The sequence below is a fragment of the Poecilia formosa genome, unplaced genomic scaffold (genome assembly GCF_000485575.1).
Source record: "Poecilia formosa unplaced genomic scaffold, Poecilia_formosa-5.1.2 Scaffold12, whole genome shotgun sequence".
Lineage (NCBI taxonomy): Eukaryota > Metazoa > Chordata > Actinopteri > Cyprinodontiformes > Poeciliidae > Poecilia > Poecilia formosa.
Genome location: NW_006799951.1, coordinates 4,338,219 through 4,352,604, shown reverse-complemented (window position 1 = coordinate 4,352,604; position 14,386 = coordinate 4,338,219). Strand labels below are relative to the sequence as shown.

Genomic DNA, 14,386 nt, shown 5'->3' with positions numbered 1-14,386 from the left:
ATGTTTTTGCCTCTGAGCCGATCATTGAAAAGAAAGTAGAGATAAATTAACTCAACACTACCCCAAGATGTCTGCAACTTTTGAAATTTTAAAATGCAAAAAAGCTTTAAAGTACAACTAAATAGCACATTTCATCAGTATTAAACCTAACTCACTCACTAGAGATTTCTCCAAGATTCAGTCAAAATAATGCAAAAAGAACAGAGCATTATTCTTGAACACAAAAATATGGGGAAAATTGTTAAAATTAGTTGTGCATCTGGATCGGGGTGTGGCTGACATACTTCCATACAGTAGGAGTTTCACTAGGTCCTCCTGAAACTGACAACATTTTTTAGAGTATGAACTGCACAAAGAGCAAAGTCCTTACAAAGGACAGAGGTATTGTAAATACAACAAAGCTGAAGATTTGCCAGTGAGACCTCTGAGCTCTGGATAGAACCAGAGATGTAGGAAGGCAGGTTTTCTTTTTTTTTCCAAAAAACGTTTCTCAATTTTATAATCTTAAGGCCATTACATTTTTTATTGAGGTTAGACCCACCTTCTGGTGTTTTAAGATCATAATGCTTGTAAAAAGCATTAGATGGGATGCACAATCGCAGTGCGATCATGTGTGTTTGATTTTTTTCCCAATTGGTTACTAGTCAGTGTGGACACAGTCTCATCATCACTCTTTTCTGAAAATGTCAAACTTCTTTTTTGTTTAGTGATATGTCGTGACGATAGTAGAGGAGGCTGAGAGTTTTGAATAACTTAAAGAACGACCCAAAATGCCAATCTGATTGTTTTTAGTCAATTGGTCGCTACAGGGAATTAGGGCAGGGCAGGGGCCTGGGCAGGGGTGCACATCATCCATTATTTCATCTCATAGTCTGTCCCGTGTCTGACCGTCTTGTTTTGTTTGATTTAGATGGGTGCATGAATAGGAAAAAAAAAGAAAATGAAGCATGAAAACATTTATTGGTTAATGTCTCTCAGTCGCATTCGTTGTTTGGCTTCATCTCCCAACTAATAGGTATTTGAAAGCCATTTTAAAAACAAAAGTTTACATATATATATATATATATATATATATATATATATATATATATATATATATATATATATATATATAATTAGAGGGGTGTGGTGAAATCTGCTGGCACAAGATCATTTAATCTCAAAACATAACGAAATTTCTTACCAAAGTTAAGTTTGTTTTGCAAACTGCTATCCAGCTGCTTTCATCCCCAGATAGTGAAATATGCTTCATATTGGCCGCTAAAAAACAAACAACTCCTTGGGCTGAGCAAAAACACTCAAAGCCATAAATGTTTATTTTTTTTGCTTGCTTTGTAGCATTTTCAGCACTTGAATAGAGGCTGACTAAGTGAGAAAAGTTAGTCATTTGTAGTGGCTAGAGGTTTTCACAACTGGCTAACCAAAGTTGCTTTGGTACTTGGTGCTAAATAGAGCCATATTAAAGATTCCAGTAGAAGATTACATTTGTTCCTTTCAGTCAAAATCTGAAATTAGAAGAATGATCAAATTGGATGATTGCTAGAAAGAAAGAAATTTTATATCATTGTTCATAACTTCTTGTTTTCACTAATTGGCCCTGTTGAAATTCTACCAGAAAAATCTACTTCAATGGCAGAAAGCCCAGAAAAGCAGTGAAGAGAAATAATAGAGCATAATTGCATAGGAAAGCAATGGCCAGGCTAAAAATAAAAACCAGTCAAACCTATGAAAACGTCTTTAAAACATTTTTTTAAATTATTATTTTACTATCTACCCTAGTATTGCTAAACTCTTGTCTAGCTCCCATGAGACCGACATCATGCATCATCTTGTAAGCTAGATGCATCATCACACTCCTACCAAGAAATGAATATTAAGTTACCTTATTTAAATGTTTAAATGTGTCTCTGCATTTATGTGTTGCATTGGAATCAGTGTTGTGACCAGATGAGTCCGACTGTGGACGCGTCTCGCCTCACGGTCAAGCAATTATGCAAAGCAAATTAAAGCCCGATGCATAAAGCAACACATTTAAGTCCAACTCAAATTGGAGGTATTTTGTGACAGTAACTGAGTTTTATTATTGAAAACTCAGAATATTGACTTAAATATCAAAGTAAAAAAGTCTATGTAGAAAAGCTGGAATAGACGTATTTCAGCATCTCTCAAACTCGCATGGACAATGCATGTTCTTAATGCTGGTGGGATAGAGTGCATTACATGTATTTAGAAGTAAAATTGAAAACGAGGCCTGCTGTAACAAATCTCTTTTCATTCTGCATTTTCATTTCCTTTCCCCCAACATTCCCCCCCAACTTGGCATTTATTTTCGCTTTCATTTATCATAACACCCCTGCTCTTTCTGTTCCAATAAATCCTCCATACGCAATTCTTCCTTTTATTCTTCATCCACTCTTTGGCACCGCCCTCCCTTTCATCCATCTTTAGGACAAAGAGGTGAACCTGGAACAGGTCCACCAGCGTTTGAACAGCCTCCTGGACGAGGATCTCGCCCACAAGCAGCTGCCAGGTCAGTCAATCGAGATCTCCGCCCTTGACATCGGCAGCATCCAGCCCAGTCAGTCTCTGGAGGCCTTGTCTGTTCGAGACTACCCATCACACCGCGGGCCCCCGCCTCTGTCCGTGACCACCTTCCTGCGGGAGAGCCACGGGGCAGGAAGGACACTGGGAGCAGCCGCTGGCAGGACCTTGCCCCTGCCGCTTAGCAGTGCCACGATGCCCTCCATCCGGTGCAAACACAGAGCACCCAACGGGGGTCTCTTCCGGCAAAGCCCAGTCAAGACACCCATGCCATTGTCCTACCAACCAGTGCCAGGAGGACCCATCCCAGAAGCCAGAGAGCCCAGCCACGGGACGTCTATTTGAGCATGATGATCGCTCACAAACACTCGAGCTCAAACAGAAGAGTCCAGAGCTAACTGGAGTGCCTACAGTACGAGGAGATATAAATAAACACTGCAAAGGATTTTTATTACAAGTTGAGACGAACACACGACAGGACTCTAAAGACTTTACTGTAGATATTTGTAAGTACAAATAAAAAGCAACATTAAAAAGTGTATTTTGAATATTCTTCACAGTTGAGTTTAAAAAAACAAAAAAAACAAAACCTAAAAGATTGGGGGGGGGGGAAAAAACGACTGTTCGAATGGCTTTGTAAATTTTGTTCTCAATGAATAAAGGTGACAATTCTTTGTGGTTGTTTTCTAAGTGCCAAGTTTAAAGATGTTTTCTTTCAGATCAACATTAACTGATTGTACTGTGAGAATACATGGGGGGGGGGGGGGAATGACATTTCACACTACAAAATACATGGGAAGAGTTGATTTTGTTTAATAAAAAAAAATAAAAACTAACACCAAATGACTAAGCTGTGTGTTTGAATAAATATCTCAAAACAGCAGTGCATTGTTACAGTATCTGGGAATAAGAGAATCATTTTGCAATTGACCTTGCATTGTCCGAGTCTGGAGGAAAAACAAATGTTTTCTGGATACTGCAAGATTTCTTTCTTTCTTCAAGCTGATACTGCTACCTCGATCATTTTTGTTTAAGGTTGCCTTTAAATATAGAGCAGCATATTGGGATAGTGATTACGTTGTGTTGCCTCAGTCTATGGGTGTGATTTCTTCATCTATTCTGTGTGCCGAGTGGGCTTTGTCCATCATTTGAAAATCGCCTGCTCTGTTTCCAGTACACCGTTTCTACTGCTTAAAGTCCCGATAAGGTGTCAGATTTCTTAGAGGATGGACTCGAGTTGATTCCAACACAGACACACACCTGTCGCTGCACACTGCATGCTAGCTGGTGGTAATAAGGACAAACACACCAAGAAACAGGAAACTTACAATTTACATGCAAGAATATTATGGCTGACTAATCAACATTAAAATAAAACAAAAATTTCATTTGCTTTATAGTTTCCCAACAGCGCTAAAGTAAAAGGGGGCATCACTTTTTTTCTGTAATGAGATATGACTACATTTGGCAATCTATATCTTAAAACATAGCTTTGAACTTCTCTAAATATGACCTGGATAGTTAAAAACCGATTAGCCATTCAATAAAACAGTATGAGATTTATGAACTGTATGTGTGGAGTTAAGGTACCATTTTGCTAAAGCACTTGGAATGAAAACCAAATTGAAATTAGTCAAGCATGATTGCACAAAACAGTCATACCTGCTTTAAGTTATTCTTCATGGATTTAAATCTGGGAAACTTATTCTGGTAATTCTGGAGTCATCTTTTGGCCCATAATAAGATTATATGAACTTATAAGAAATAAAATTAATGGTTGCATCTCAACTTAGAATAAAATCTGTCATGTCCTCTTAAGTATTTTGTCCAAAATTTGTGTAAATGTATTGACCAATGACGAACGCACAAACGCAGAAAAGCAAACTTTCCACAGAAAAAAAAATAAAAAAAGACAGATATTACATATATTTACAGGGAAGCCGTCAGCTATATTTACTAGTTAGAGCCAACTATTGGTGTAACAGCAGAAAACAATATTAATACTTAGCTACATTGCCAATGTTTAATGCAATCAATATCAACTGATAATCTCACTTGATGCCTTGATAATCCCTTCACATGCAGTCCAATTTGGCAAAACATTCAGCAGGAAAAAAAACAAAAAAAAAAAACAAACAAATCTGTCAAGACTGAGGACAACTGTTCACACTCCCACCACTCAAAGCAGCCACACATGGGGCCAATATGAACAAAACGCAGCCTTGTGCCAGATTCAGCAGGAGGGACCCGCATGGACACGGCTAAAGCAAACAATAGCTGAGGACACGGCAGGTCTGTGTCACCATGTTTCCGTACGTGGGTGCTCGGATAAAAATGGAACAAAACGTGTCACAAAAGGCTGGAAAGAAAAACTTTCCAATCCAATCGAGACATTTTCTACCCGATCTGCACCAAAGATCTGAAAAGAAAAACGTCTATCCCACCGTTCGCTTGTCTGAAAGCGGGTCACGGAGGTAACCCACATGGCAATTTTCGCCCAGAATTGTTTACTTAAATGACTTGAATTCAAGTGAGAAAAATCTTTTAAGTATACCTCGTCACTTATTTTTAGAATTCCCATTACCCGTCTTCCGAAGCGCAGCAAAGGATTGCCGAGGTCACCCACAGCTGAGAGAGTTCAGTGTTCCCTCCAGCCACCATGTACGTGACAAAGGTAGAGAGATGCTCTTTGATAAAACCGTCCTCGCAACTCTCCCGCCGACTTCTCTGACCTGCTTACTTGCACCCACGTTGAGCTTAGTGCCTGATGCCCGTTTTTAAGCCGCAAGATCTTCACTCTAATCTTGTCGACTGCCACTACAGGTACGGAATCAAAACACCTCTGCAGAGTCTGTCACTTCACACTAAAGTCGCAGTTTTAACTCTTACCTTGGAAACCAGGTCCTAAACGTCAAGCTAAATGTTAAGCAAAGCAACTAAAGACAACAGTTTCAAATTGCGTTTCTGGTTAATGTAATGATATTCTGTTTGAAGTGTAAAATTGTGCGAGTCTTTGTTGTCTCCAAGCTAACTATTTTAATTCTACCTTTAGGATCTATTTTAGTGCATTTCACACCAGAAGACCTCTGCAACTCTTAAGGTGTGAAAGACCCCCCAAGCATGAAAGCCGTACAGTCAGAACTGAGGACGCCTTTCAAATAAGAAAAATGTCTTTAAGGACAAAGACGAGATGTGACAGCTCTTTTTTGAGTTACTTTAGTCTTCTAGCAACTTTGAGAGGTTTTTTTTTCTTTTTTTTTTCCTTTTGGAAATACATTAAAAGTAACCTGATTTGACCCATCTTTCTACAGTTTCCTCTACAGTGATAGTGGTACGTTATACTGTTTAGAGTGTCAAAAGGATATTGTTTCTCTATAAGAAAGGAGAATAAAATACCTATAACATTCTGATAAGTCAGCTTTGGACAAAGTCAAAGCTCACGATTAATATTTTTAAGGAACCAAGATGTTTTATGAAGAGTTCCTGAGAAAAAAAATAAAAAATAAAACAGGTGACCAAATATGTGCCAAAAGTTAAACAAGTGAAAACAGTTAAGGTTTAGATAGGTAGATGATAAAAAAAAAAGTTAGAAAGACCTGATAGACAACCTACGCCAGAAAGAGCACATAATTATCAAAAGAATTAAAATATAATATTCCAGACTATTTAGTGAACTAAATAGTTCACTAAAATATTTGATAGTTAAGACCCTAATTGGCATCCTAGATGGTAATAATTTGCTCGTTAACCAACAGTTTTAGCTAAAAGCTAAAACTTTTTTTTTTAAAAAGTTAGTTCTACAAAAACAAGGATAAATGACTTCCAGGATTTCCAATCAGCTCTCATTTGTCATATCCAGGCTTGCAAACTTAGACGGCATGACTTTGCTGAACTGTGCCACAGAAATAAAAACTGCAACGAGTGGTTAAAAACTTCCAATAAGTTCTTGAGAGTGCATGCACTTTCACATCTTTCAACACTGTGAAGTGTGCTTCCCTGTGCAAAGACCCTCAGAACCCTTTTTACATGGCAGTAGAGTTTTCCAGCAGAGCCGTAAAGTCTAGATAGCTGGTCTGAAAGAAAACACTGACCTTGTTTTTGCAATGAAGACGAGTGTTGTCAGGCAGGCGATTCCTGTTTTTGCCCGCCATAAAAAGTTCGCAGTCATCTCATCAAATTTACGGCCTCTTTCACCTCTACATCAGATGCACAATGCACAAAGATCCTGCCTCACTTCAAAGAAAATAAATCCCCCAGAGGTACTCTGATAACTTTCATCTCATTTTACTGAAGAGATCAGCTCCAAGACAAATCCTTTTCACACGTTGCATAGGGCAGAGCTAAAGTGAGCACGGTGCACTCAGCACATTGAAAAAAATACATTTCATAATAGACACAAATTACATTGAGGAAAAAAAAAAAAACACACACACACACCAAGATCTACATCACTTTGTCATGTAGCGCATTAGAACAGGAACAGAGACTTTGCAATTACAAAATTTTGCCATACATGATGCGCATGAATAGTCTGTATAATTAGCTCGTGTGGGCAGTGTGAGGCAATCTGCTGTAAAATAACTTCCATTCTCCCTGCGGGGAGATCGCTGACCGTCTGTCCAGACGGCTGCTGTAGCCTTATTATCCATTCATTGAGCCATTGTACCTTAGAGTGTGTGAAGAGCTTTCACCATAGTTCCCAGGTTATGGTCCGTTTTTTTTTTTGGAACCATTGAAAGTGGAATTTCAATTAGCGTAGCCATGTTTATAATGTCTCTAAACTGACATAAGAAAAGCTTTTCTGGTCTACTTGCCAGTTAAGCTGTGCATTAATTTGCATACTTAGTCTTAACAGTGATCATCATGCATTCATTTCAACCCAACTTTTCCAAATGTGAATTCCCACGATCAGAGTAACCAGGCTCTCTTTACTTCTACAACCCTTATGTTACCGTAAGAGCCATCTGTGTGTGATGTAATATTTTTTGGAGTACAGGAGAACCTTTACTGTGACCCAGATTTGCTACGAATGCACAGTTAGTGCAAGGAAAATCGTGACAATTTTTGCAAAGCATGGGCAAACATGTTTTGGCAAATGACAAAAAAAAGTCTTTACAATAAGTGGATTCTGTTATATACTAAACTACCAAAATGCAAAAATAAACACATACCAGAAGTTCTAGACTAAATATTGATGACACACACAGTAGTAGTAGTTGATGTTGCTTATACCTTTACGTGTCAGGTTGTATAGGTTATGCAAGCCACTTTGCTGAGTTGTATAAACCACGTGGTGACTTGAAATAAGATCTGACACACACTAGCGGCTCATGTGGATAGAAAATGATGTATAGTTGTAAGCAGAGCCGGTCCAAGGCAAAGCAGGCCAAGTTGCTGCTTTGTTTCAGGGAAAGCGCCAGCAGAAACAAGCAGAGAATCTGTAGATTAATACATTATGACACCTCTAAACTTTCTCTTGGACTATTGAGAAGGTTAGAAGTTAAAATAACAAATGTCCTTAATTTTTATAGATCAAAACTTTAAGGTTGCGCAGTCAGACTTTTAGCAAACCCCCAACTTCACCCCCCAATTTGTCAGTGTGTTAAAACTGACAAATTACATTTGTACAGGTAAATCTAAACAATCACAGATTATATTTATAAAAAAGTTGACTATTTTAGATATATTCAGTCATTTCTCAAAGTAAAACTTGACTTGTGTAGATTCATTACTCGGGGACAAATATTTCAAGTCTGTCCTTTATTTCTTGTAATTTTGATGAGTATAACGTCCAAATGTGTGTTGATTGATTGGACCTGCTGCAGCATGAATAACTGCATCACAGAGGCGATCAGCTTGTGGCACTGCTGGGGTTTAATGGAAGCAGAGGTTATATTGATAGGGGCATCCAAGCTCATTGGTTTCACTTTTTGAAGAGTGACAAAAAAATATCCAATATTTTTAATCATGTTCTAAATTTTTGAGCTGCAGGTGTAATATAAATGAACTATTCTCTTAAGTGTGTCTTTACTGAGAGTCAATGTATTAGAGTATGTGAATTAGAACAGCAGAAATAGAAATCTGTCCATTAAAAAAAATACAATTTATGTGAGCTAAGAAAACAAGTGAGGTGTATAATCAATTTGCTGATTGTTTAGTTCAGTGAAACTTTATTATGGACAAAATATGACTAATGAGAACAATTTCCTGTTGGAGCTCTGAACTTGGCTCACAATATTTCTGGTGGTGAACTATGAACATGAGTTCATTCACTTCAACATCAGCAAAACTGAGTTAAGAACTGGCTCTACCCTCAGTTAAGGAAATCCTCAACGATCAGGGTATCTTGCTTAAAACCAAAGACCTAAATCAAAATATCGCAACTGAAAAGACCACGCAAGAAATGGAGGCAAGTCGTCGAGACGCAGCGATCACAACGAATGACCCGTTTGGCACGTCTTTGCAAGCTTCCAAATACTGTTGAGGTATTTCCATCTGGAGCAAAATAGAGAGTCGATTGAGTGACAGACTGCGAGAGCCTCAATGGAGCCAGAGGGTGGCGAACCGACAAACTGCACAGTTGCATTCATGAGTAGAATAAATTAGTCAACAGTTTCCTGAAGAGGAGAAAAACAAAACAATGCAATAAAAAAGCAGCAAACATGTCACACCAAGGTAAAAGGAAAGAAGTTTTATAATGCACACTGTCGGGAGTGAGAGATTCCCAAACTTCTTTCAGCAGAAGAAAGAAATCTGAAGTTCAAATTTTTGTATTATAACAAACACTGCAGCATAGAAAACAATGAATTTTTCATGAAGCAAAAGGGCCTCTGCAGTAAGAGCACAGGTGTTACACAATGTTATTTCATATTGGTAAAGCTGCTTAAGTGCTTTACTGTTAAATTATTTATTATTCATGCCTTATTAAACAATTTGTTGGACTCCTCACAGTAAATACTTCTGCATTCGACGACCTGTATTTAAACTTTGAAAACAATTAGGGTGTTTTTAAGCATTAGGTTGAAGGCCCTGCAGCTTCTTGGGTGTAAATCTTTATTCTGCTAAAACTGCAGTTTGTTCACAGTCATGATTTAAAGGGGGATGTGTTGGAAAACTAAAACAAAGATACATTGGTGACGCATTTGGACATTATACATGTGGACGTAAAGTTATGCCCAGAAAAAAAATGAAAGTCTGCAGGCAAGTTGCTCTATAATTAGTGGGGAAACATTTTGTGGCCAAATTCTCATTTCTAGCTTTTGTAAAGTATTGAACAACTAATTATAGCCAAATAAGATGACTCATTAGGAGTTGTAAATATCAGAAGATATGAAAACAGTGCACATTTATTATTTATTTCCAGATTTTCTGATGTGGCTGGTCATTAATTGTTAACATTAGAAGCACAAATGGCATAACATGCATGTGTATTCAATAACAGAACTTTTGGAGATTGTTGCATAACAAAGAATAATTTGTCATGGCAAAGAAAAGAGAAAAATGAGGGACTGTCATCAGTAAAACTGCTTTAAAAACATTAGCTTTCAGTCAAATATGCTTTGCTAAGGAAGGATTATGTAACTTAGATTTTATGAGGGGTTGAATAAGATGGATGAAGAGTTAAATCCATTATTCATTTCTGTGAGTTGGATTGAAAATTGTTTTGATTCATTCAATCAATATGCTTGTTTCTGAAAAGAAATCAGCAAGGAATCTCAAAAAATGAAAAAAAGGAAAGAAAAAAAAGTTATATCTCCAGTTTTAAAATGGAAATGTTTAATTATTTATACTCTTCTCTATATAAAAGCACAGTAATCTGAATGCTTCCATTGATATTTTCGTTGTTTATCTGTATGGTGAATGCTGAATCTATGAAATTAGGCCTCATTGCCATCACACTAAATCTTTAGATTATCCCACAGATTTAAGTCGGGACTCTTGGGAACTCAAAAACTTTAACATTACTTCCGGTAAGTCAGACGAAACATGCTGATAAAATTAAAACATTGTTAAATCTGTCGAGCGTATGAATAGTTTGGGACTTAATTGTATGTATATATTGTTTGGAATACTCAATTTGTGGAATTTCAGGGAAATATTGCAACAAAGATGCATATTTGTCCGATTAAATCTGATGTTCAGTTTACTTGAACAACAACTGGCTTCAAAAAGGCCAAATATGTGTCGTTGGTTGTTAGCTGAAACTTCAGCGACGTTATCTTTTTCTTGCGACATACGCTGAGGCCATCTGCAAAGTAACTCTGTCATGTCAGTGGGTTCAGGTCCTCTACCCTCACTAAGTCATACGCCACCGTCCACGGCAATTAATTGTATTTCTATGGACAAGATAAAAACTGTGAGCCAAAACAATAAGCTCGAATAACCTCAGATCAATTAGCAATGACCTGTTAATGTCTGAACAGATAAACGATGTTCCCTCTTTACATGGCACAGACAACTACGTTTGAAGCCTTCTCTTTGCCCGATTTGCGTGTACAAACCGTTTTTCTTTTTGGCAAAACATCCGTTCTTAAAATCATCTCTGAAGCATTTGAGTTGCAGACAGTTTTCTCTGCACACCGTGAGGAGGGCTCCCAGCAGGCGCGTCTTAATCCACGGCCAAGTCAAACGAGTGGCGCGTCCTTTTTTTTTTTTCCCCCTGCCTTCTAGCTGCTGAAAAACAAATTAATATTAATTATGAGGCCAAACATGCGAAGTTCCCTTGCTCCTACCTGTGCAGCAGAGTATTAGCTGTGTGATAAACAACTTCTCGCTATTTGATAAATAATCCAAGAGAAACACAGCATCCCGACAGAGCTATGAAAGTTTTATGCACTGTTCTGCGGAGGCTCATTCTCCTGCTGAATAACAGAAATAGCTGGCAGAATCCCAGTATTTCTCAGTTTCTTCCAAACGCCCCCGCCCCCCTCCTACCACCACCACCAGTTTTTGCAGTTTTTGCCTCTTCAAATATGTCCAGGTGCATCTTTTACTCGGGATGCTTTGGAGTTCAGGGTTTGTATGCATCGTCTTCATCCCCTGCACAGCAGCATGTTGCCGTGCAACCACACTCTAAACTGCGAGTCTTACGGCTTCTTCCCCTGCAAACCAAGTTAATGAAGATGTCATTTCTATAAGAAGAGAAGCAGAGCTAATGGCTGTCCAAAAACTGAACAAAATCTTTTTGCAGTAAAAGATATTTAAGCCAATGTTGCTTCAGATCTTCATGCTGAATAACTTCTTCCATGAACACACTGCAACATTATTGGGGGTTTTTTTTCTGCTGGTCTTCATTAGCAAGTATCATTATGTGGCCAAAGCATTCCCATTATTGAACTGCACATAAGGCTGGTCCAATATCATTTTTGTAATATAATTAAGTCGCTGTCAAGTTATTGTAAATTATACGTTATTGCCTCTGCCTGCAATGGCTTGGGATGGTTTCCTATTCTCGCTTATGACGGTGGTCGTTACAACTCAGTAAAATGCAAAAATATGAACAGCTAAAACTTTATATGGCTATAAATAATAAAACGAGTTTAAAAAAAAAAAAACTAAATCTTTCATATCAATTTTTATCTAGTCTGACCTATCTGATTCTGTGACAGCATGGGAACAAGTGGCCTCTTTAAAAACGAAACACATCGGTTCGCCATCCAGCTCTTAAAATGATGGATCAGAACCCATGGTTTTGCTGGAATCATCATGTGAATTTTTTGCACTGCAAGGCCGGTTCTGGCCTGGGCTCAAACCCGGGTCCAGCGTTTTCGCAGTAGCACTTTGAGCAAATTAACCTCATCAGATTTGTGCAGAAGCAAACCTCTCACAAAAATGTTTGCAGGTGTAATAGAGAATCCTGAACACCATTGTAGCTAGCACAAGAAGGAGATGCATTTTTTTGATACTCTCTTACTGTTTCAGTAGAATAAGGTGAAATTATATGAGGCAAAAAAAAAGAAAAAAAAAAAAAAGAAAAGAGTTGTCTTACCAACATGGAAGAGTGATTATGTAGAAGTGTATTCCCCGTCCTATAAAATGCAATAGTGGCAAAAGATTCATCATACAGGGCAACCATGTAAAAACAGCCAAACTTCAAAACATCTGTGCCTGCATGTCAAAAATCACAGCGTATGTATTTTGCAACAAAGCTACAAGTGTTCAGTAAGCAGATGGAGAAGCATAAAGTTGAAGGGTTCATGTAAATCAGTAATTTAGTTGGCTGCTCCCCAAAACACCAGCAGCTGCCTTATCCGGTATCTACAGCTTTCCAAACGTATGAAACAAGCTGAACAAATTCACAGTGGAATCCCGACTTCAAACTATAAGTGCAGCTATAAAACACAATGTCTATAATAGTCCTCTGGGTTATTTTTTAAAAGATGGGCAAATGTAACCCAACTTCTGCAGAGTTACCCTAACGCACTTCTGATTACGCTGCACACAGCAGTTCACTTTGGGGTACGCGTGGCACCATGGGAGTTGTGGTTTCGATTCTGGCTTTGTTCCCTGCTATAAGTCAATGTGCCCCAGGGCAAAGCACTTAACCCCGAGCTGCCTTCCGATGCGTGTAGTGGTGTAAAAATCTATGCATGTTTGAGTGCAACTGGTTGAAACTGACTCTACTTTAAATAGCTTTGAGTGGTTAGTATGACTGGAAATGTATTGGATTCAATCTATGTTATCATTTATTCTTGCATTTACAATACAGGAAATTAAAGGGCTCTCCATGCTTTGTTTCAAGCCTTTTATTTTCTTCAAGTGTGTTTGTATCATTTTTTTAAATGAATCATGCTTCAATTTTTCACCATGCAAGTTGTTCGACAGCATTATTAACAGAGCAAAATGCCAAAATAGTACAAGTAGAATTTAGAAATATGCAACATGAATCCCAATCAGCCCTTCTATTGTTGTTCAAAGCAGACAAGCAAATTCCAAACACTCTTACCATACAAAAACTGCTTCTATAGTTTCACCCCTCAAAAGCAGCAAGCGCTCTGCAAATATTGGATAATGGCCTCTGGATATGCAGAGCACGATTTCATGCTCTTGTAAACAGAAAATGGTTGTTTTCTTGACAAAAGATCTAATAGGTAAAAGCTGAACATATATGTGACGTCGTAATGATAATTGCCGTCAAGGTTACCTAACTTAGTGAAGATCAAGACCTTAAAGGAGGCAAAACCAATCCTAGAACCAAACTACTGCAAGAGGTGTCAATACAAACAAGAGTGAGGATTCTGAATGTCTGAAACATCAGGGATATTCTATGAAAGCAGTATCAAATAGAAATATGTTATGTGTACAATAAACAGTGCTTGTTATCACCATAGAAAATGTGACGTATAACACACCATAGCTAAAGATATTGGTGGCATAACCGTTAATGGGGTAGCACAGGTCTTGGATCCAATTTAGCTAAAATCTGAGTTTTTAATTTGTGAAATAAGGGAAACGGTCTCTATGCTCTACGAAATACAGGGGTTATAGAATATGCTTTGTTCTTTTTTTTTTAACCGGACAAAGTGTCCTAAACTTTGCTCAAACTAACAAGACGGATGACCAGCACTTTTATTCACAATGTCTCTGGATTTTTCAGATTGTAAAATGTTCAAAAAGAACAGTGATTTAAAACAAAAAAAAATAAAAAATGGTGGAACTGTGATAGATCACATTGATCAGACGGACCACAACATAGCTGCTGCAGCCAACAGCATGAATGTATTTCTCAAAGTCATTATGATCATTGATAATATTAAGTTTGACGACTTGATTATTAAATGAGATCAGAAATTATAGTCGGCAAACTGAACCAATAATTCACTCAGCAATATGACCCCGGAGATAA

General features: G+C 37.9%; 1 protein-coding gene across 2 annotated transcripts in view; it reads left to right on the top strand.

Annotated features, from left to right (window-relative positions):
• The window catches only part of grid1a (glutamate receptor, ionotropic, delta 1a), a 233,530-nt gene extending 230,230 nt beyond the window's left edge, over positions 1–3,300 (top strand). The window contains exon 16 of one of the 2 annotated variants that reach the window (XM_016668021.1): positions 2,449–3,300. In XM_016668021.1, coding sequence (XP_016523507.1) covers positions 2,449–2,886 — 438 coding nt within the window. In that variant the 3' untranslated portion in view covers positions 2,887–3,300. The remainder of the gene's footprint in view (positions 1–2,448) is intronic. The other variant, XM_016668022.1, reaches the window with a different exon arrangement.
• The last annotated feature ends 11,086 nt before the right edge of the window (positions 3,301–14,386 follow it).